The 21,682-nt window shown below is 41.8% G+C and overlaps 2 protein-coding genes across 2 annotated transcripts in view; one reads left to right on the forward strand and one right to left on the reverse strand.

The window, feature by feature from the left end:
• Positions 1-21,682, reverse strand: part of LOC131685016 (A disintegrin and metalloproteinase with thrombospondin motifs 9) — an 811,665-nt gene that overhangs the window by 233,437 nt on the left and 556,546 nt on the right.
• LOC131685015 (vitellogenin-A1-like) lies at positions 4,511-11,019 on the forward strand. The gene is made up of 3 exons (XM_058968344.1): positions 4,511-4,584; positions 4,654-9,687; positions 9,747-11,019. Exons 1-3 carry the CDS (start codon positions 4,554-4,556, stop codon positions 10,955-10,957), a joined length of 6,276 nt encoding a protein of 2,091 aa, XP_058824327.1. The 5' UTR covers positions 4,511-4,553; the 3' UTR covers positions 10,958-11,019.

Raw genomic sequence — 21,682 nt, forward strand, 5'->3', positions numbered from 1 at the left:
TCTGTTGTGTCCGATCTATCCTGTAGAGGTTTGTCCCAAGTATTGTAGTGAGTCGTGTCCGCATATCCTGGTTTTAGCATATTCTACGTCATTCCTATGTAGCATGAACTGCAATGTTTGCATGGAATACTGTAAATAACGTTGTTGTGATGATCGGTTGGAACGGGATCTTTAATTTTTGTGCAGAATTTTCCAACTGTTTTTTATGTTTCTATGTGCAAGTTGTATGTGTAGTCGTTTTTCAGGTGCTTTCCAATTTGGTTTGTTAAGTATGGAATGTATGCTAATGTTTGCAGTAGTTTGCAGGTTTTCATCGGTAGTCTGAAGGGTGAGTATGTTGCGTTCGTGCATCCTATTGATGAGTCTGTGTCGAAGTTTTTTGGGTAGTTGTTAAGACTGAGTTGTTTGTCTATGATGTTTATCTTTTCGTCGTCTCGCAAGTTGGATGACAAATAGTTGACCCGATGAATGAAATTTTTGGTCATGTTTATCTTTTGATGGAGCGGATGGAATGAATTGTAATTCAAAAATCTACCACTTGCGAAGGGTTTCATGTAGGGCAACGAGGGTATTTTGGACCACCACCATATTTTGGACCACTTGGCGATAATTCGTGCATTTTACCATTTAAAGTTTACAACAAATTGAAATATTACTAATGTAACACTGAAATTATCACACTAGAAAGCATCTCCCGTTCTATTCTGAGTGAAATGGTATGTTAGGAAGCAGTAAATTAAAATTTTTTAAACGTGTCTTCACATTGCAGTTTTACTGGTCCAAAAAAAGTGGTAAGGTTATAACCAACATTGAAGTGTTATTACTTCTAAAGTGCATACATTTTAAACATGCAAATATGATTATTAAGCTGATAAAAGATATAAGAAAATGTTTTCAAATTGATATAAAGGATCAGATGTGTTGAAATTGTTATTTTTTATATGTCCAAAATATATTAGTTATTTTCGCCATGCTCCCAAATAGCTCTGGCATCTCTTCGCATACCTACTCTGTATTTTGAAAAGTTCACTATTAATTCCCAGAAAAGCAATCATGTACGAATTTATCATAAAAATATGTTAAATATGTGAACATTTAGAGTCCAAAATGTGTTGTAAGATCGATCCACTGATGCGAATTTTTATTTTCAAATGCCAACTTTCAGCTCAATCCACCCCAACCATGATTCAAATTTACAGCCTCGCTACAGTCTACACTTTCAAGTTGGCGGGATTTCCATGATAAAACCGTACATCTTCATTTCAAAGTGATGCTTTTTCATTCACCAACTAAAGCTGTAATCTGCTCTGTAGAGGTCAGTTTAGGTTAAATGTTGACATATTTTGCGATTTCAAGCAGACATAAACAGTGAGAAGTATGTTCAGAGTAGTTTTGCTTGAAAGACCTGTTTAGTACCCTAGTAGAGAGATATGCTCAGGGTCAATGAAATGGAAAATGATTGAGCAGTTCGGCTGTTTGAACGAATAATGCAACCAACAACTGCGACTTGAACATCGTAGGGTATGCTTTGAGATTTGTTCCTCCTTCAAGTTCAAACAAACCTATTGAAAATTAGCAACTCTGAGTAAGATTTGTCCAAAATATGTTTTCAACATTGGCTCAAAGGAAAAACGATGGTCTAAAATATGGTTTGCTTATGGTCCAAAATAAAATTGTGTGGTCCAAAATTAGAAAAATTCTTCAAAATTTGTAACATTTCCTAAGCATATATGTTTATTTGACAATTTAGAACACTAGATTTCGAAAATAGACGATGGAGCCGTACATCTTAACCCGTTAAATGATCCAGATGATGTAGCTAAACTGTATTTTTTCAGAATTTTTTCTCAAGGCTTCCTAAAGCGGTCCAAAATACCCACAAAATACGTGAATAAACGAAAGTCGTCTAGCATGCAACGCGGGATGGAACATTATAGCATATTGGATACAAGAATTGTATTGGATACGAAAATGATCTTTATTGCATTGGAAACGAGCAGGATTGTTATAAGATATCAGGATTCTTACTCACTCACGCGCTGACGCGAGCAGCCCGGGGACAACTTGACAGCTCCCATATATTGAACTTAAAGCAAATTTTGTGGTGATTTGGTGATGTCATGGCGGCTCGAATGGAACAAAATTTAAAAAAGGCGCATCCCATCTATTATTTTCTCCATCTGCAAAAAATTAACAATTTAAGCATTTCACCGAATTTATTTCGCTGATAAAATTAGAAACTGTCCTCGTTCCACCATACCTTAACAGAACCATAGATTCCATTTTGGATCTAAAAAATCCAAGAAAAATATTCAGAAATTTAGATTTTTAGATTTTAGAAAAACTTTAAGATCGAACCAACAGAAAATCTTCCGGTAGAAGCTGTTCCATTAGTTTTCTGTCGAGCTGAAGCCGAGTAAAATGCGAAATGAATTCTAAAGGGATCCGTACCAGAACCATCGCAAAATCTTCCGGACAGAATCATTGCAAAATTCGAACAAAACTCTGGCAAGAGTCGAACATAATTGTACATTTCTGGCAGCATTCTTGCTAAAATCGGGCACTACCGGTTTGCTGCCAGAATTCCGGTAAAAGCGCACAAATTCTATCCAAGGCCATTTTTGCTGTGTAGAAAATCCTACATATTTTGTTTATATTTCCAAACAAAATTCTAGAATTCTTGACGTTCTTGATTAATTTAAACAAGATGTCATAGGTTCACGAATTGCTAGGCTTGGTGATTCGATTTCATTAGCCAAAATGTTTTTCATGCATATTTCTCGGGCAAAAAGCGCCAATGATTTACCGATTACATACTTCACACAACAATAAAACTAAAAAAAACGACTTCCTGTTAAATTTATAATAAGATTTATGTAGCTTGCTGATAGTTTCCAGTTAGGGATAAATTTATTCTCTAATAATTGTTTTCTTTATCTACATTTTGGAATACGTTTTTTCTAAATGTTGTTCTTGCTGCATTGACGGCGTTCATAACACACGTAACGAAATACGCTTTTCTCTTGAAACTTTTTCGTTTCGTTGTTCGTGGTCCTCGTACGGAGAAGGCATATTAGCGCCACCATCAAATCAGTGGTACATATATGAAACAAGCACTATCTGTCAAGTTGTCCCCGGGCTGGACGCGAGAAAGGGATTATCCGAAAGGGATTTTCTATCTTTGTTGGATAAGATGAGCCGCACTATCCTTCGTATCCCTGAATAGTGTGAGAATAAATCTCGGGTATTTTTTGAGAAGGACCAATTAGCATGATGTCAAAAGTCGCTTTGAGATAAAATTCCGGACAAACCGTAACTCGCTGAGCAAAAAAAGAGAGAAAAGTTTTCTTTTTCGTCTGTTGCTGTGATTTATAATGGTTTCTCCAGAATTTCTTCTCAAAGTGAATTTTGACAGTATGCTTATTCGCCCTTCTCAAAAAACACTCGATAAGTTTCCCCTCCAATTAAAGTGTTTGTTTTTCAGGCAGCGAGCACAACGCGGGCTAGTCGTGTAATTGTGCGAGTAAGATAACTTTTCGGTTGAAATCTACTTCCGGAGGCAACCGCTTCAATGTAGATCTTCATGGTGCTGTTCGACCACCATTACTATCGTTTTTTCTTCTATTATTGGGATTTTAACCTTAGGCTGTTTCGCCTCTTTTTTCTGGTTAGAAAAATCTCTTTGAAAAAATCTCTAACCCTATGTGCTGGGTTGGAAATCCAACCCCGGCGAGATGCGTACAAGGTAATCGATTAACCAACCAAGCTATGCCCGCTCTCGGATTTGAAATTCTTTTCTAATAAATATCCAAAAAATAAAACAATGACTTGGCTACTTGCAGTTTTGGCTTAAGATCAAGTTTGAAACAATTTTAATGCGCCAGATCAACTGAATGGCGACGAGAGAAACTAGGTTACGCCAAGCATTCGTTCGAATAAACTGATAATCGAGCCTGACGACTACGTGATTCGAGAAAAAATTAAAAATAAATGAACGGGAGTTCAACGATACCGATCAGCATATTCATGTTCCTTCTATGAACTATTGGTGATAAGGCGTCACCTTAGGGGCCATTCATTGAGACTAAAATGTTTATTTTATACAGATTCAGAGCTTGAACGCTCTGCGGGTTAAAGTTTTCGTTTACAATAAATTTAATTCCATTTTCGTTTTTGATTCTTGCACCTAAACAGGCTGTCCATGTTTTTGAACATAACACTTTACCCTATGGATACAGGTTACTTTTTTGTTAATGTTCTAATCACGAAAAAATGCCAGAAGCATCAAATGATACCACAAATTTATTTAAGACTTATTTGGTGTCATTTTGCCTTACACATTTCGAACTAAAGCTGTTGCTATCGAAGCCAATACAATGTTGTAGTCTACTAAGCGCAGATGCGCCATCCTCTGATTACTCTAGCGATAACAAATTTGCAAGAAATAAGCAATTTTTCCATATAAAAACTTTCGCCATAATCTCAACCATCACACTTCCTATCTGGTGATCAGAGGTGAGCAAGTGGAAGCGTTCCGATTTTTTGAGGTTAAGATGTTCGTCAAACTACTCCTCCTCGCTTTTGGTAAGTAGTTTTAGGTTAGTGTTCTAACTCGATCAATGAATCTAACGGTTCTTTATTCTATTCCAACAGTGGGGATCAGTACTGCTTATCAGTACGACTACCAAAGCGAGTTCGCCTACAACCGACCGGAGAACAAAACTGGCTATGAGTATGGTGCCTGGGAACCAAATCGTGAATATGTCTACAATGTTACTTCCAAGACGATGACAGCGCTGAACGATCTCGATGATCAGTGGACCGGAATTGTTTCACGAGCTTATCTAGTGATACGCCCAAAAGATCCCGAATACGTAGTTGCCCGTGTCCAGAATGCAGAATATGCCGTCTTTAATCAGCGTCTACCTCAGGGATACCGTACTGAGATGTGTCGGCAGAACCTGCAGTACAAACCATACCCGATGAGCTCCAAGCCATTCGGTATCCGTTATCACAAGGGAGTGATCAAGGGTCTATATGTAGAGCAAACCATTCCTAACAATGAGGTTAATATCCTGAAGGCATGGGCAAGCCAGTTCCAGCTGGATTCCTATGGAACCCATAAGATGAACTCTAAATACAACCAGTTCCCGGAGAACAACTCTTTCACCGGAGTATACAAGGTTATGGAGCCAGTCGTAACCGGCAATTGTGAAACCCTGTACGATGTTAATGCTGTTCCGGAATACATCACCCAATCAAATCCGGAATGGGCTCCGAAACCGGAGTACCGCGAAAATGGTCAATACTACTTTGAAGTCATGAAGACTCAGAACTTTGATAACTGCAAGCAGCGCATGGGATACCACTTCGGTTTCAGTGGTGAGAGCGACTTCAAACCGAATACCAACCAGATGGGTAATGTTGCCTCGAAATCTGCTGTGTCGCGCATGTTCCTGTCCGGTAACTGGTACAACTACACCATTCAATCCTCCAGCACTACGAACAAGGTTGTGATCGCTCCATCATTGGTCAACCAAGAGAAGGCCATGGTCTATTCGAAGGTCAAGGTTTCGCTCAATAAAGTGTCCGCTTATGAAAGGACTCCAGAAGGCCCAGCCGATGATCGCCAGGTCTTTGTCGATCTGGTCTACAGCTACAACATGGCCAGCGATAAGCAGAATAGTGTCCGTCCAGGAAACGAAACTGATTCTTCCTCTTCATCCTCGTCGTCATCATCATCATCTTCGTCGTCTTCGTCATCATCGGAATCATCCTCTTCGTCCTCTGAGTCCAACTCGTCAAACTCTTCGGATTCATCCAGCTCCAGCTCGGAATCCCAGGAGAACCAAAAGCGTAGCCCGGCAGAAAACTACGCTAACAAAGTCGACGCAGTGGAAAAGCGAGGTAACCGACAACGTCGCGATCTCAATGCTTCCAAGGAAAAGAAATATTATCAAGCTTATAAGATGGACCAGTATCGGTTGAGCCGAACGAACGACACCTCCTCTGATTCGAGCAGCTCGGATGATTCTTCGTCCAGCTCTTCAGAATCCAACGAACAAAATAACGGAAAGAAGAACAACTCTTCATCCTCTTCTTCATCGTCTTCTTCATCATCTTCTTCGTCATCATCATCTTCTTCATCAGATTCCTCTTCGTCATCCTCCTCGTCCGAGTCGAACTCTCTGGACAGCGACGAAGCCTACTACCAACCGGTCCCGGAAAGTTTCAAGGAAGCTCCGCAGACTCCATTCCTACCTTTCACCACCGGCTACAAGGGATACAGTGTGCAATACGCCCAAAACTTCGATGGATCCAAGGCCATCTACAAACTTGTTCAGGAAATTGCCGAAGAGTTGCAAAACCCGTCTTCGCTGCCGAAATCTAACACCTTGAACAAATTCAACATTCTGTCCCGTGCTATTCGCACCATGAGCTATCAGGAAATCTACGATGCCGCCCAGAAATATTTCGTGTCCCAGAAGGAACGCAACGAGGGAGACAACCATAGCGAGAAATTCAGCAAACGCGTTGATGCCTGGAACACTTTCCGTGATGCTTTGGCTGAAGCAGGAACTCCACCAGCTTTTAAGGTAATCAAGGAATACATCGAAGAGAAGAAACTGCGGGGACCGGAAGCCGCAAGCGTTGTGGCTACTCTGCCTCAATCCATACGCTACCCAACGGAAGCTCTGATGCATGAGTTCTTCTTGCTGGTTACCTCTGACACTGTTCAACATCAGGATAGCCTGAACGTAACCGCACTTATTTCGTTCACTAAGTTCGTGAACCGTGCACAGGTCAACAACCGCTCGGCTTACAACTATTATCCAGTATATAGCTTCGGACGTCTATCGGATTCGGATTATAAAATTGTTGGCCATAAGATCGTCCCCTGGCTTGCTCATCAATTGCGAGAAGCTGTCAATGCTGGAGACAGTATCAAGATTCAGGTCTACACTCGTGCCCTCGGAAACCTCGGACATCCAGAAATTTTGAACGTTTTCGAACCTTATCTGGAAGGTAAGATCCGTGTCAGTGACTTCCAACGTCTTGCTATGGCGGTTGCTTTGGATGAACTAGTTGAGAACTATCCGAAGCTGGCTCGTTCTGTTCTGTACAAGATGTATCAAAATACCGGAGACATCCATGAGATCCGTAGTGCAGCTGTTTTTCTGTTGATGCGCACACAACCTCCGGCTGAGATGCTCCAGCGTATGGCTGAATACACCCATAACGATCCTAGCCAGTACGTACGGGCAGCTGTCAAATCTGCCCTGGAGTATGCGGCCGAAGCTGATCAATACGACGACGATAATGAGTTTGCCGAGAATGCCAAAGCCGCTTATAAACTGTTGAGTCCGGAAGTTTACAGTCTGCAGTACTCTTCTGCTTACATCCGTGACTACGCTATGGAAAATCTGGATCTATCTTATCGCATGCATATTGCTCAAATTGCTTCTGACGATCATTACATGCCAAATGGTTTCCTGTATCATCTGCATGAGAACTTTGGAGGTCTGAAGCGTTACACTAGCTGGTACTATCTGGTCTCGAGCATGGAAACCTTCTTCGATCTTTTGGATAAGCAGTACGATACATCAAGCATTCAGGATGACTACAAATCGGCCGACTACTACTACAAGTATTACAAACAGTTCCCGAACAGGAAGAGCGAATACTTCGACAAGTACTTCAAGTCACATGGTCCACAGAGTGATTATTACCAGCAATACAGTAAGAACCAGAACGGGTATAGCGAAAAGGAACCGCAGCCGTGGTCGACAACTCGGATTGCGAAGCTGTTGAACATTGATCCAGAGGAAGCCCAGGAGTTGGAGGGACAATTCTTTATGCAACTGTTTAACGGAGAATACTTCTACGCTTTCAATAATCAAACTATTGAACGCATCCCACGGCAGATGAAGGAGCTCGCTGAAGATCTGGAAGATGGTATGACCTTCAATATGACCAAGTTCTATCAGCAAGGGGTCGCCACTCTTGCATTCCCGTTGGCTTCCGGTTTTCCTTTTGTGTACTCCCTGAAGACACCAACCGTTGTGAAGTTCGAGACCGAAGCTACAGTTAAGAGTCATCCAGCTATTTACCAGAGACCTGGTGGTCATCCGGAAACCGAAAATGAAGAGTACGTCCACTTCCCGCGCACCGTCAATGGTTCGGTTGACGTGAACATGCTGTACCATCGTCTGATTGACGCAAAGGTCGGGTTCATTACTCCTTTCGATCATCAGCGTTACATCGCTGGTTATCAGAAGAAGTTCCAGGGTTACCTTCCGTTGAGCTTTGATTTCGATTTGGACTTCGAGAATGATGAATACGAGTTCGAGTTCGAATTCCTTCAGCCCAAGGAAGATCAACTGCTGTTCCATTTGAGCTCATGGCCGTACACTGGATACAAGGACATCACTGACATACGACCAATCGCTGAAAACCCGAACGCAAGAATCGTTCACGATGAGGAGCAAACGACCAAGACTTACGAACAAACCGTGGGAGATAAGATGACTGGTGTGGCTCTGCGCCTGCATGCCAAGTACGATAGCGATTTCTTGAACTTTGGACGTTTCTATGAAATGATTCAGGAGCACGATTATGCCTCGGCTCTGATGTATCCATTCGCGTCGCAGACCTATCACTACCATCAGTTCAATGTGTACTACGATTCACAGCGTAGCTCTGCCAAGACCATGAAATTCGTGGCCCACTATAAGGAAGGAGATTTCGATCAGGATTTCAAGGAATCCGATGTCAAGCATCCGAAGGGACGGCACGCGTATTCTGGATACTATAACGAGAATAACTACGCTCAACCAATCGTGTTCAGTCCAGGTAGCCAGCGTCGTCAGGAACAGTTTATTAAGAATGCCGCTGCCGGAATCAGAAACAGTGATGCAGCAGTTTACGACTTTGGATTCACTTTTGAGGGTCATCAACAGAAGAGCGAGTTCATCTTCACTGCTGCATACGCCGATAGTCCGGTTGATGAGAAGTCTCGCTATTTGTTCTTCTTCTCGGGCAGTCCCTACAGTCAGTCGAACAAGCAGTTCCAGATGTGCTTCTCCGCCCAGAATGAATTCCCGAATGTTCCAAAATTGAACTTCATTAACGCGCTGAACTACGACGCTAGCTCTTCGATGCGCTACGAATTGGCCTACGGTGAGCGTTGCCAGGGAGGAGCTCAGATCTCGATGAAGGGTAAAATACAGCAGTCGGATGAGTACCGTCATTACCTGCGCATCTCGAACGTCGGTCAACAGTGCAAGGAACAGATGGATCGCGGCTACTATCAACTGGCAGAATGTCAGAACGCTACCCGTCAAGCTAACTACCTGGATCAGTATCAGTTCAACTTCGAGTTCAAGAATGTCGACTCGTATGCAAAGGATTGGGCCTATAGTGTTGCTGAATATTTCCAATACAAGACCTACCCGTACTTCTCGCCAAACTATTTCTACAAGGGCAAGAGTAACCAGTATCAGTTTAACTTTGAGATGGCTCCCTACGGAGATTACTTCAACGCTTCGTTCTATGCTCCAGAATATGCTTTTGAAATTGAAAACTATCCGGTCGAGAACTACTACGCTCGGTACTTCGCTGCTATGCACCCGGATATGGACTACTATGAACGTCTTGCCAGCTATGCCTACCGCGGAAACTATCAACGTAAGTTATGGGAAGATCTGCTTCTGGATTCGTACTAATTTATTCTTTGTATGTTTTAGCTTCCTGCGCTGTATCCAGCAAGTACATTGATACTTTCGATGGATACACATACGATTACGAAATGGGAGAATGCTGGCATGCGGTGCTGCACACGGTGAAGCCAAATTACGAATACTACGCTCAGCAGTCGCACTTCTATAATGCCGACAGCGAGTACCGCTTCAAGAATGGATTCAATGAGGACGAACAGATTACCATTTTGACTCGCTCTGGGCCTAATAAGGAACTGTACTTCAAGGTTGTTCTTGGACAGTACAAACAGAACGACTACAACATCGACATCATCCCTAACGGTTCCGAACAGCCGCAAGTCTACCTCAACGGAAAGCCTCAACAAATCCACGAGAAGTACGCCGTTGAGATGTACACCGGTGATCAAAACGACCAGCCTCTGTTCCGTGCCTACGCTCTGCCTGGAAAGGAGTTGGAGATTAGCATCCGCGATGACGACATCAAGATTGTGTTCGATGGTTATCGCGCTCGTATCTACGCTGACCAGTCGTACTACGACAACTTCGTCGGTCTGTGCGGAACTAACAATGGCGAAAGTTACGACGACTACGTTTCACCCAACCAGTGCTACATGAAGAATCCGGAATACTTCGCGGCTTCCTATGCCATCACCGGTCAGAACTGTTCGGGACCAGCCAAGGCTTACAACATTGCCTACCAGCAGCAGTCGAAGCAGGAATGCTACAAGCGCGAATACTACTACGGAAACATCATCAGCGAGCAGGAAGCCGGTCGCAAGCGTTATCGCTACTACAACCACTACGTCAACGATGATAGCTCATCGTCTTCGTCGTCGTCTTCCTCCTCGTCATCTTCCTCGTCGTCTTCCTCATCATCGTCTGAATCAAACTCCGACTCTAACTCCAGCTCCAGCTCATCGGAAGAGAAAGAATATCAACCGCATCAGCAGCGACACACCGAAAAACAGTGCGACATTCAGCGCCAGCATCAGATCATCGAGCAGGGTGGCAAGATCTGCTTCACAATGCGCCCCCTGCCGGCATGTCCCGGCAAGTGCGTTGCATCCGCAAAGACCGCCAAATACTTTGACGTGCACTGCCGTGATGCTAGCGATAGTGCCGCTCAGCTGTTCAAGAAACAGATCCTTCGCGGTGTCAACGTGGACCTGAGTGCCAAGAGCGTGTCCAAGACTGTCAAATTTAACATACCGGAGGCTTGCGTCTATGCCGCCGCCTAGGTTGTAATCTATGTCGATAAATTATTTATGATCTAATATAACATTTATAACAGCATACAAAATCCAAGAAAAAAAAAGAATAAAAATAATATTTGTTACTAAATTTTACGTTTGTTTTCCCTTCTATTATTCAAATCTAACCTCAAAATGCAACTGAAAATGCGCGGCTAACAATCATAACAAGCGACCAAGGCCAACTTCGATGGATAGCTACTACTTCCACTCGCATCCACTTCAATCTTTCAACCGGGTTTTTTGCCTACTTAGGATGAGGATAACTGAAACAGCAGCATGAGTGCTTCCAATTGACTGGTCAGCACGTCGAGGAAGTTGCTTCCAGCGGACAATTGGATGCATTCATTCGAAAATTGGTTTATATAGGGTTGACGCTCCCTTATTCATCTCAGCCCCTCTATTTATCTGATTTCCTGATTACTCAACTTTAAACATTTATTATACAATACAACTTTATAGAATCAACTTTTTAAATAACAAAAAAAAAATCTTTGGAACTTAACTTATATTTTACCATTTATCACTTTTCTAAAATAGGTACAGCAAACTTATAATAATTTGAAAAGAAAGCACTCATTATTTTTTCCCGATTTCTTACCTTGAAATTAGCGATGAGACTATTTTCTTCATCGCTACTAGCTAAATCTTCGCAATACACACCGACATGTTTCACTTAATTGCACAACAATTCGAACTTTACTCACTTCTTCTGTTCCATAGAACGATTCTTCACTAAATTCCGAATAAAACACTCACTTCAGAAATTTAAAATAGTTTCTTCATGATACGAAAACTATGCGATGAATTTCTTCTAAATTTTTTATTTGATTTTTCCTAATTTCATCTCAAAATACTAATTACACACACTATAAAGCATGAACAGTGTTCCCAAAGCGATACATGCGATTGTCGATTTCCGACAAATATTTCAAACAGCATGTCAATAATTGACATAGTAATATGTATCCCAATTTTAATTAATCATAACGACTAATTTCATAGAGAATTTTGATTGGTAACTTTAACTTATTAAGCCAAATGTATCAACTATTGCAAGAAATGGAAATCTATTACAATGTTGATCATTTTCCATATTGGTTTTTTGGCTGCACTGATTTCGGCCGGTTTTCGTTCTCCCTCTATAACAGTCTGTTTTATTGTGCACCATGGTTTGATGAAGGTCTTCTGTTGATCAACCGTTCCAATATGAGACCCGTGTAGGACGGTTTTCAAGCACTTGTTTGTGATTTCTCAGTGGGTGGCATTGGGCGTTTCTCCGTGCAATGATATTCATGAAAGGGCCTATGATAAAAAGTTTTAGATTGCAAGTCGCAATTTTAAACTTTTTAGCAAATGACAACGATAGTTTAGGGGAATGTGGTTACTGCTAGTGTGCTGTTTTGTTTTCTAGGATTTAAGTCAGAGCTTTCTTTGTTTACGTAATTCATAGAGTGTATGTGAGGGGAGTGACGACAACTATGAAATAAGGAACAATGATTATCCGCCAGTGTCAATCTAATCTAACAAACGACTTCTCTAATCCATCTATTATTATGTATTGTTCCGTGTATGATAGTTGTCATTCGCTTCACACCCACTCATAATCCATATGAAAATTTCGTAGATCGTGATTTATTTTTTTTTTTATTCAAATCGTTTATTTGATAAGGCACGTTGCGTTAGCTTAAAGGTGCCAATTTTGTTTTGTTTTACATTTTAAATTGCTTAAAACTAGGGGATTACATATTGATTTTTTTAAAATGAAACTAATGCGATTTTATAGCTATCTTATATATCTACACAAGGGGATAATATTGTTTTCGTAAGATTAGGGGGGTCATTTAGTTTTTGTGGCAATATGGTTTGACATTTTTATCAGTGAGATTATTGGAGCAAATAATGTTTAATTAAGGGGGACAATTTTTTACGACTAACTTAAAACTAGGCATAACTAGAGGGCATGATTGAATTTTGTAAAGATTCGTAATTATAGTTATTTTTGTGGGTAGTAGAGTTGGGCAATTTCAACGAGATTATATAATATAATAGTTAAAACTAGAAGAGACAAGAAGAGCTAAATGCTTCGTGATGATATTGGGGGGGGGGGGGGTAGGGGTGTTACTTCTGGGTATAAGAGTCAGGGGAGGGAGGGTAGACAAAGATGGCAGGGAGAGAAAATTATTTCAGTTTCAGGCATCGTGAGATCAACGGATGGATTACAAACTCGGGTGGCCTTCATCAGGGGAATCATGTACTGGGACGCCGGGTGGTCCTCCTCAAGATGGCAGGGGTTTTTCCAGACGATTTCGTAGTACGGCTCAGATGTGGATCGGCTACATTTCGAGTTAAGCGTGTTATGTTCGTGTCGTAGGTCCCGTGTTTGTTGGCTCATTCGATACAGATGGTTTGATACAGGTGGAAGAGCGTTCTGAGAATGATAAGAAGATAACAAGGGGCAGTTAGACTTGTATATTGATGGTTTTCACAAAGGTGTATATAAGGGACATATAGAGAACATCGCGGCTTGCCAGCACATCTCGAACCGGGACGTTGGTTGGTCTTCCTCGGGCCCGCAGGGTATCCATTAGCCGAGACCTAGCGGAACTGTACTCGGTGCACGCCCAGACAATGTGCTCGATGTCGTGATAGCCGTCGCCACAAGCGCAGATACCACTATCCACGAGCCCAATACGCCGGAGATGTGCATCCAGCGTGTAATGGTTTGCCATGAGTCGGGACATCACACGAATGAAGTCACGACCCACATCCATCCCCTTGAACCAAGGTTTCGTCGATACCTTAGGGATTATCGAATGTAGCCACCTTCCCAGCTCTCCACTGCTCCACGAAGTTTGCCAACTTTCGAGGGTTCTCTGATGAGTAATACTGAAAAATTCGCTGAAGCAAATTGGTCTTTCGTAAACGTCTCCTTCTAAGGCACCCACCTTAGCTAAGGAGTCTGCCTTCTCATTGCCCGGAATGGAGCAATGAGAAGGGACCCATACCAAGGTAATCTGGAAAGAGTTGTCAGATAAAGCACTCAGTAGCTCCCGTATTTTCCCCAAAAAATACGAGGAGTGCTTGCCTTGTTTCATCGAGCGAATAGCGTCAATGGAACTGAGGCTATCCGAAACGATGAAGTAATGGTCTGCGGGTAATGTTTCAATGACTCCAAGGGTACACTGAATGGCAGCTAGTTCTGCGGCGTAAACTGAAGCAGGGTCACTGAGTTTGTAGGAGGCGGTGAGGTTTTGATTGAAAATACCGAAGCCAGTGGATCCTTCGAGGTTTGATCCGTCAGTATAAAACATCTTAGAACAGTCGACTTCTCGGAATTTATTATAAAAAATGTTTGGAACCACTTGTGGGCGTATGTGGTCCGGAATTCCACTAATCTCGTCTTTCATGGATGTGTCGAAGAAAACAGTAGACTCAGAAGTATTTATGAAATGCACACGGTTGGGATTGTAAGAAGAAGGGTTAATATTCTGCGCCATGTAGTCAAAGTACAGGGACATGAAACGGGTCTGAGAATTGAGCTCAACAAGCCATTCGAAATTTTCAATCACCAACGGGTTCAAGATATCGCATCGAATGAGCAATCGATATGAGAGTTCCCAAAATCGATTTTTCAACGGGAGAACGCCCGACAGCACTTCGAGACTCATCGTATGGGTCGACTGCATGCACCCTAAGGCGATACGCAAACAACGATACTGAATTCTTTCGAGTTTGATGAAATGTATGTTCGCGGCGGATCGAAAGCAGAAGCATCCGTATTCCATTACCGACAGTATCGTTGTTTGATACAACCTAATTAGGTCTCCTGGGGGGGCACCCCACCATGTTCCGGTTATTGTACGAAGAAAGTTGATCCTTTGTTGGCATTTCTGTTTCAGATACCGAATATGGCATCCCCAAGTACCTTTCGAGTCGAACCAGACCCCTAGATATTTTACTGTGAAGACCTGAGCGATAGTTTGACCCATTAATAGAAGCTGTAGTTGTGCTGGTTCACGCTTCCTTGAAAATACAACTAGCTCAGTTTTCTCCGTGGAGAATTCGATACCCAGCTTAATAGCCCAAGCAGACAAATTGTCCAGGGTATTCTGTAATGGTCCTTGTAGATCGACAGCTTTGGGTCCCGTAACAGACACCACGCCATCGTCTGCAAGTTGCCTTAACGTGCAGGAATTGTCAAGACATTCATCAATGTCGTTGACATAGAAATTGTATAAAAGGGGGCTTAGACATGAGCCCTGGGGAAGGCCCATGTAGCTAAATCGTGATGTCGATAAGTCACCATGCGAAAAATGCATGTGCTTTTCCGACAACAAGTTTAGTAAAAAGTTGTTTAAAGTCGCTGAAAGACCATGCTGGTGCAGCTTCTCTGAAAGAATGTTGATCGAAACTGAATCAAAAGCCCCCTTAATATCTAGGAACACTGATGCCATCTGCTCTTTGCTAGCATAGGCCATTTGAATTTCAGTTGAGAGCAACGCAAGACAATCGTTCGTCCCTTTGCCTTTGCGAAAGCCAAATTGTGTATCTGACAGTAAGCCATTTGCTTCGACCCAATTGTCGAGGCGGGATAGGATCATTTTCTCGAACAACTTCCGGATACAGGATAGCATTGCGATCGGACGGTACGAATTGTGGTCGGAGGCTGGTTTTCCTGGTTTTTGGATGGCGATGACCTTCACTTGTCTCCAATCGAGTGGGACAATGTTAGCCTCGAGAAACTTATTAAATAAGTTCAACAAGCGTCTCTTGGCAGTCAGGCAGATTCTTCAACAAGTTGAATTTGATTCTGTCTGGCCCCGGAGCTTTATTGTTACACGACAAGAGAGCAAGTGAGAACTCCACCATCGAAAAAGGTGTTTCGTTCGCGCTATCGTGAGGAGACGCGGCGCGGTAGATCTTCTGTGCCGGGGCGGAATCCGGACAAACCTTCTTGGCGAAATCGAATATCCAACGGTTTGAATATTCCACGCTCTCATTAGTACTGTTTCGATTTCGCATACGTCGGGCTGTTCCCCAAAGAGTGCTCATCGATGTTTCTCTCGTTAATCCGTCGACGAACCGGCGCCAATAATCGCGTTTTTTGGCTTTCATCAAACTCTTCATTCGCTTGTCTAACGTCGCGTACTGTCGAAAACTGGCGGGTAACCCGTCGTTCCGGAAGGTCTTAAACGCGGCGGCCTTCTCTGCGTACACGTCTGAGCACTCTTTATCCCACCAGGGATTGGGAGAACGTTTTTGTATGTTCGCGCCGGGTACTGGCCTAGTCTGAGCTTGATTCGCGCTGTCGAGAATCAAGCCAGCCAAAAAGCTGTACTCTTCCTCCGGAGGAAGTTCTTGGGTAGATTCGATGTTGTCGGATATCGCGGCAGCATAGCTCTTCCAATCGATATTTCGTGTGAGGTCATACGAAATATTGATTGATTTCAATGGCCTTGAACCGTTATTGATTGAGACTACAATCGGCAGATGATCGCTGCCGTGGGGATCAGGAATTACCTTCCACGTGCAACTTAACCGCAGCGATGTTGAGCAAAGGGACAAGTCTAAGGCGCTCGGGCGCGCTGGAGGAGCAGGAATCCGTGTCATTTCACCCGTGTTTAAAATTGTCAAATTGAAGTTATCGCAAAGATCCTGAACTAAGGAAGACCGGTTATCATCATAGAGGCAACCCCATGCTGTACCGTGAGAGTTAAAGTCTCCTAAAACTAGTCGCGGTGCTGGCAGGGATTCTGAGATGTCTTGTAGCCGTCGGTGCCCAACCGCGGTGTTGGGGGGAATATATATGGAAGCTATGCAAAGGCTTTTGCCTTTGGTTGTTACTTGACAAGCGACAACTTCAATACCTGTTATCGAGGGAAGGTTAATTCTGTAGAAGGAATAGCACTTTTTGATCCCCAAAAGCACTCCTCCATAGGGGGTGTCTCGATCCAGGCGAATAATATTAAAGTCGTGGAAGTTGAATTCTATGTCGGAAGTTAACCAAGTTTCACATAATGCAAATGCATCGCAACTCAAATTATTTATTAAAATTTTGAAGGAATCGATTTTCGGGATGATACTTCTGCAATTCCACTGTAGAACAGTGATCAAATCCGTGACCTCGTTCGATGAGTTAGCCATCGAAGGATACAATCGCTGAGAGGAGGGGCCATTTAGCAGTCAACTGCTTCAAAAATGTTCTCACTGTAGGGAGAAAAGCTAACATAAGACTTTTAATAGGATCAGTAATATTGAAAGTTTTTATTATCCAGTCCACTATGTCCGAGAGTTTTATAATTCCAGTGCTGTGATTACTCTCGAACTGAAACAAAGGAACACTTGGGATTTTTGATGTTCCTGGAAGTGCTGGGAACTCCTTCTCTGAGCTTAATCCTCCGAGACCAGGAGCTAATTGCTTCGGTTTGGTTGCAACACTTCCAATAGATGTGACTTTCGGAGCCCCCTCAAGGGACACCTTCTGGCCTTTACAAGGAACTTTACGAGAGGAAGTGTTCCTCCTCTTCCTATAAATTCTAGGCACCCTAGTAGATGTTCCCTCTTGTGGGTTACCAGCCTCGCCCTCGTCAGGAGGCAAGTGAGTATAGATGTTTGCTGAGGATGGTGGCGTAGCATTCTTTAACATTTCTGCGAAAGAATGTTTGGATCGTCCCGCAAGGGAACGTTTCAGTTTATCCCCGCGTAGTTTGTACGCGGGACATGCCGAGATATCATGCAGACTCTCCGCACAGTAAGGACACTTTTCGGCTTGCCTACTGCACGAATCATCTAGATGATTCTCCCCGCATTTTCCACAGCGGGCCTTATTGCTACAATGGGTGGCTGTGTGACCCAGTTGTTTACACTTTGTGCAATTCATGACCCGCGGCACAAACAGACGCACAGGCAGACGAACCTTGTGCAAGAGGACGAAATTTGGCAAAGCGGTACCAGCGAAGGTCACCCGATAAGAGTTTGATTGGGGGTACGTTTTTGAACCATCCCCCGCAACTACTACTGAGTGCAAACGTTTGCACTCAAGTATTTTAACTGGCTGAAGTAAGCGGTCTCTGAATCGGCCGACCCCGTACTTCAGCAGATCCTCGCACGTCAAACTCTCATCGGTTACGACGCCTTCGGATTGTACTCTTACAGCCGGAATATACACGTTATAATCCCGCGTAAAGTGCTCACAGCAAGCAATATCGTTTGCCTGCTTTGAGTTGGCTAGCAACACCCTTATCTTGTCCGAGCGGACCTTTGAAATTTCGGTCACAGCCGAGAACCGTTCCGTCAGGTCTCTAGAAATCTGAAGAAGATTCAGTGATTTAGTCTTGGGCCGAAAGAAGACCACAAATGGACCAGTTGAGAGTTCTGGATAGCATTTGGGCCGGGGGGGAGCCTTAGAAGTTGAACCCGATTCAACTTCCATTTGACCATCCGGAGAGGGAACCATAGAAAACGTCAACGCACGGGGTCAGCGCCCGCGCAGACGGAAGAAAGCAATAAATGTGTTACAAAAGACAAAAACCACTTAGCTTTAAACTGGTGTCCAACGACGAACCGATCCAGCTTATACAGCTGGCTATTGTTTAATCCTCACACGCGAACAAAAGACTGAGGACCGAACCGAACTGGCAAAATAACCTTGAATGCGGATTAAAACTATTCTTTATCGCCTCACACAGCACTACGGACTAGAAAAAACAACCTCTGTCTCGATGGAGAGCTCGAAAACGAATGATCGTGATTTATTATTGTGCGTCGAAAGCTTCATTAATTGATATGATTAAAATGTTAAAGTTTTTTGCTTTTGTATTGTACCATCACTTTTGACTACTGTAACATATTGAAACATTGCTGTGCTATTCCTGCAAAAATCTTGATTTTTGTATATTTCTATTCCTATTCGGGTTCGTCGGTAATTCCTCAATTATGGCATGTGACTTAAAGTCCTAATCTTAAAGTAGTTGATAATAAAGTCTCAAATTTAAATTCATTGAATGAAAATTGATCATATTTAGCCGCATTAATTTTCAGTTTTCAGTGACGCAACTGAAAACGTCAAACGAACAAACTGCCTATTCATTTAATACAGGCTTCCATTCATCTTCGATTATTGCACGAAGCGAACGTCGAGCAACGAATCAAACGCACCAAAGTAGACCCTGGCACAATTTGAGCGATGATAACTATTACTTTATATGCTTTACCAACACTTGAAAACATTTACCTAAATAATTACTGAAATGAATATTATGGTACGATATTAAACTGAATGAATCACATGGATTTTTTGAATGAATATTTTTTCTTATCTCCACGGGTCATATCAGGTTCATTTTCAGCCGTCAAAAAAGGTTTCGATTATTTTTAACTCTACTCATGCGGATCAGGGGTTCTATGCCTGGCTTTTGTTATTATCGTATTCGATGAATTAAAACGGCCTTTTTTATTCAAAGACTTGTGATAAATTACTTTAGAGGAAAATTACGGACAAACCATCACATTCATAGCACAAATTTTTCAAACGAGAAATTATTTCCACAAATTCTACTACTTCTGTTGTGATCTGTACTGTTTCTTCGAGAATATATTCTCCAAGCAGCTGGACAGTTCGCTTAATGATCATTTTAGAGAGTTGAGGTTATTTTGTTAAGGAGCAAACCTGAAGAAGAGAAGATTTTAATTTTGAATTTTATTTCCATTGATCTCGTAACTGACGAAGAACAACGCTATCGCAACCCATATGTGAAGTGAATATCAAGAATGTCAAAGCGACGGATCAGCGTCTGGTTTATTAATGACTTTGGAACTAAATATAGAAAATTACAAGATGTCTCCACTCAGCGGAACTAAATATTGTATTAGGCCCTTTCGAAAATTATTCTGATGATTTTTACATGTGTGTTAGTAGTTCAGTACACCCCATTGAATTTAGTAGGAATATAATTGGCTGGTTTCTGTCAGAAACCCTGCTCAAATGACACAACCGGTCCCTACTGGGAATCGGTCGTTTCATTTGAGTTGGAATTTCGACGAAAGTCATTCGAAAATCCAACTCAAATTCCAGTTTAGTTTGAGGGAGGTTTTTATTCTTTTTTTACCTTCATTAATTGAGCCGAATTTGGGAACTGTAAGACGAACTCTTAGGAGCATTGAGATGAAATCAGGGGCACGATAGTCACAACATTAAAACATTTTTAAATGAAATTGGTGTCAATGTTTTAATTTTTAAGCTTTGTAGGTCATGTGTCTATATGTAGAAAGGCGTGTTTGCCAAAAACTTTCACTATATGTTAAATATATTGCAGAATAATTGAACTTTTTCCCAAACGTGCTACCAATGAGATAAATAAGGGAGCGTCTACCCTATGCCCATAACATGCGTTCTTGTTGATAACTGTCAGCAATTTCATTGCCGAAGGGGAAATGGAACTTTTACTCAATTTAGCATGTGTTGATGGTGGTTTCCAGGGAAATATAAAATAAGCCAATTGAATTGCATACGAATAAACTTGAACTTGAGCTGGTTTGGTTGAGCAAAATGTATCGTGCTTTGATTTCTGGGTTCAGGAAATGTTTCCAACTCGAATAGAATATGGTAAATATTTTACAGTTGTCCTCTGAACTTGGTTGTCTTAATTCATTCTATTTTTTAGCTTTGATGAACAAACAATATGAAAATCTGCAAATTGAGCACTTTTGATTAAATCTTGGAGTAGTTGGAACATAGTTTATTTAACTTTTGGAGGTAGCGCCGCGATTGATGCTATACAACCAGAATACAACTGTAGTAAACAACTATCTGTACATACTCATTCAAAACTACAAAGTTTGAGTTCCCAACATTCAGCTGTACAAACTAAGGTGATCTGTCAAAAATGAATTACGATTGGATAAGTTAACAAGCTAACTCCCAGTTACACTCATTCCGGAACCGGTTCGGATTTTTGAATGGAGTCAGAATGGATTCGAACTCAAATGCAACAACCGATTCCGATTCAATCGGTTTCAGAATCAGTTGTTGCATTTGTGCTGGAATCCATACTGGTTCCATTCAGGATTCCGAATCAAATTCCGAATGGTTTGACTGGGCTCATGAGAAACCAATTCAATCAATTTTCAAGCTCTTTGGTGAAAAAAAAATCAAGTACAAGTGCATTGAGTTCTGACTCAATAACAACTATAAAAGAGAAATAGTAGTAACAGAATTGGCGCGACATGATGATAAGTTTTTTCATATTTGATTTTTGCTCATTTTGACATTTTATCCTAAAATTCAACTTACTTGAATTTGGGATAAAAATGTCAAAATTTGAATACTTTTTGAAATTTTATCTCAAATTCAAAACTGAGTTTTGAATTGAGATAAAAATATCAAAGTTTGACTATTTTTTAAACCAAATAAAACTAACCAAACCAAAAATAATCATTCCATATATACCACTAAGAAATTTATCGTTTTTTAGAATTTTACGTACCTGAACATTCCGGTGCTGTCTTATTTCAGGAATACGTGCACTTTTTGTGAAATTGAGTAGCTGGTCACTAAATTTTGAGTTATTTTGAATGAGTGTGTTGTAAACAGATGAATCCAGTTTTTGACATGCCATAATGGCGGTCTAAATTGTTTAGTTCGTAATATGTTTAGGTGCCCTTACAGACCCGTGCGCAGAAAATGATCAAGGGGAGGGATTTGATTTTTTA

The sequence above is a fragment of the Topomyia yanbarensis genome, chromosome 2, assembly GCF_030247195.1.
Source record: "Topomyia yanbarensis strain Yona2022 chromosome 2, ASM3024719v1, whole genome shotgun sequence".
In the NCBI taxonomy this organism is placed as follows: domain Eukaryota; kingdom Metazoa; phylum Arthropoda; class Insecta; order Diptera; family Culicidae; genus Topomyia; species Topomyia yanbarensis.

Bases quoted from the DNA above. Each gene is read 5' to 3' on its own strand.
- LOC131685015 (XM_058968344.1), top strand. From the start codon at position 4,554: ATGTTCGTCAAACTACTCCTCCTCGCTTTTG. The intron at 4,585-4,653 runs GTAAGTAGTTTT...CTATTCCAACAG, and splicing joins ACTACTCCTCCTCGCTTTTG to TGGGGATCAGTACTGCTTAT. The intron at 9,688-9,746 runs GTAAGTTATGGG...TGTATGTTTTAG, and splicing joins CTACCGCGGAAACTATCAAC to CTTCCTGCGCTGTATCCAGC.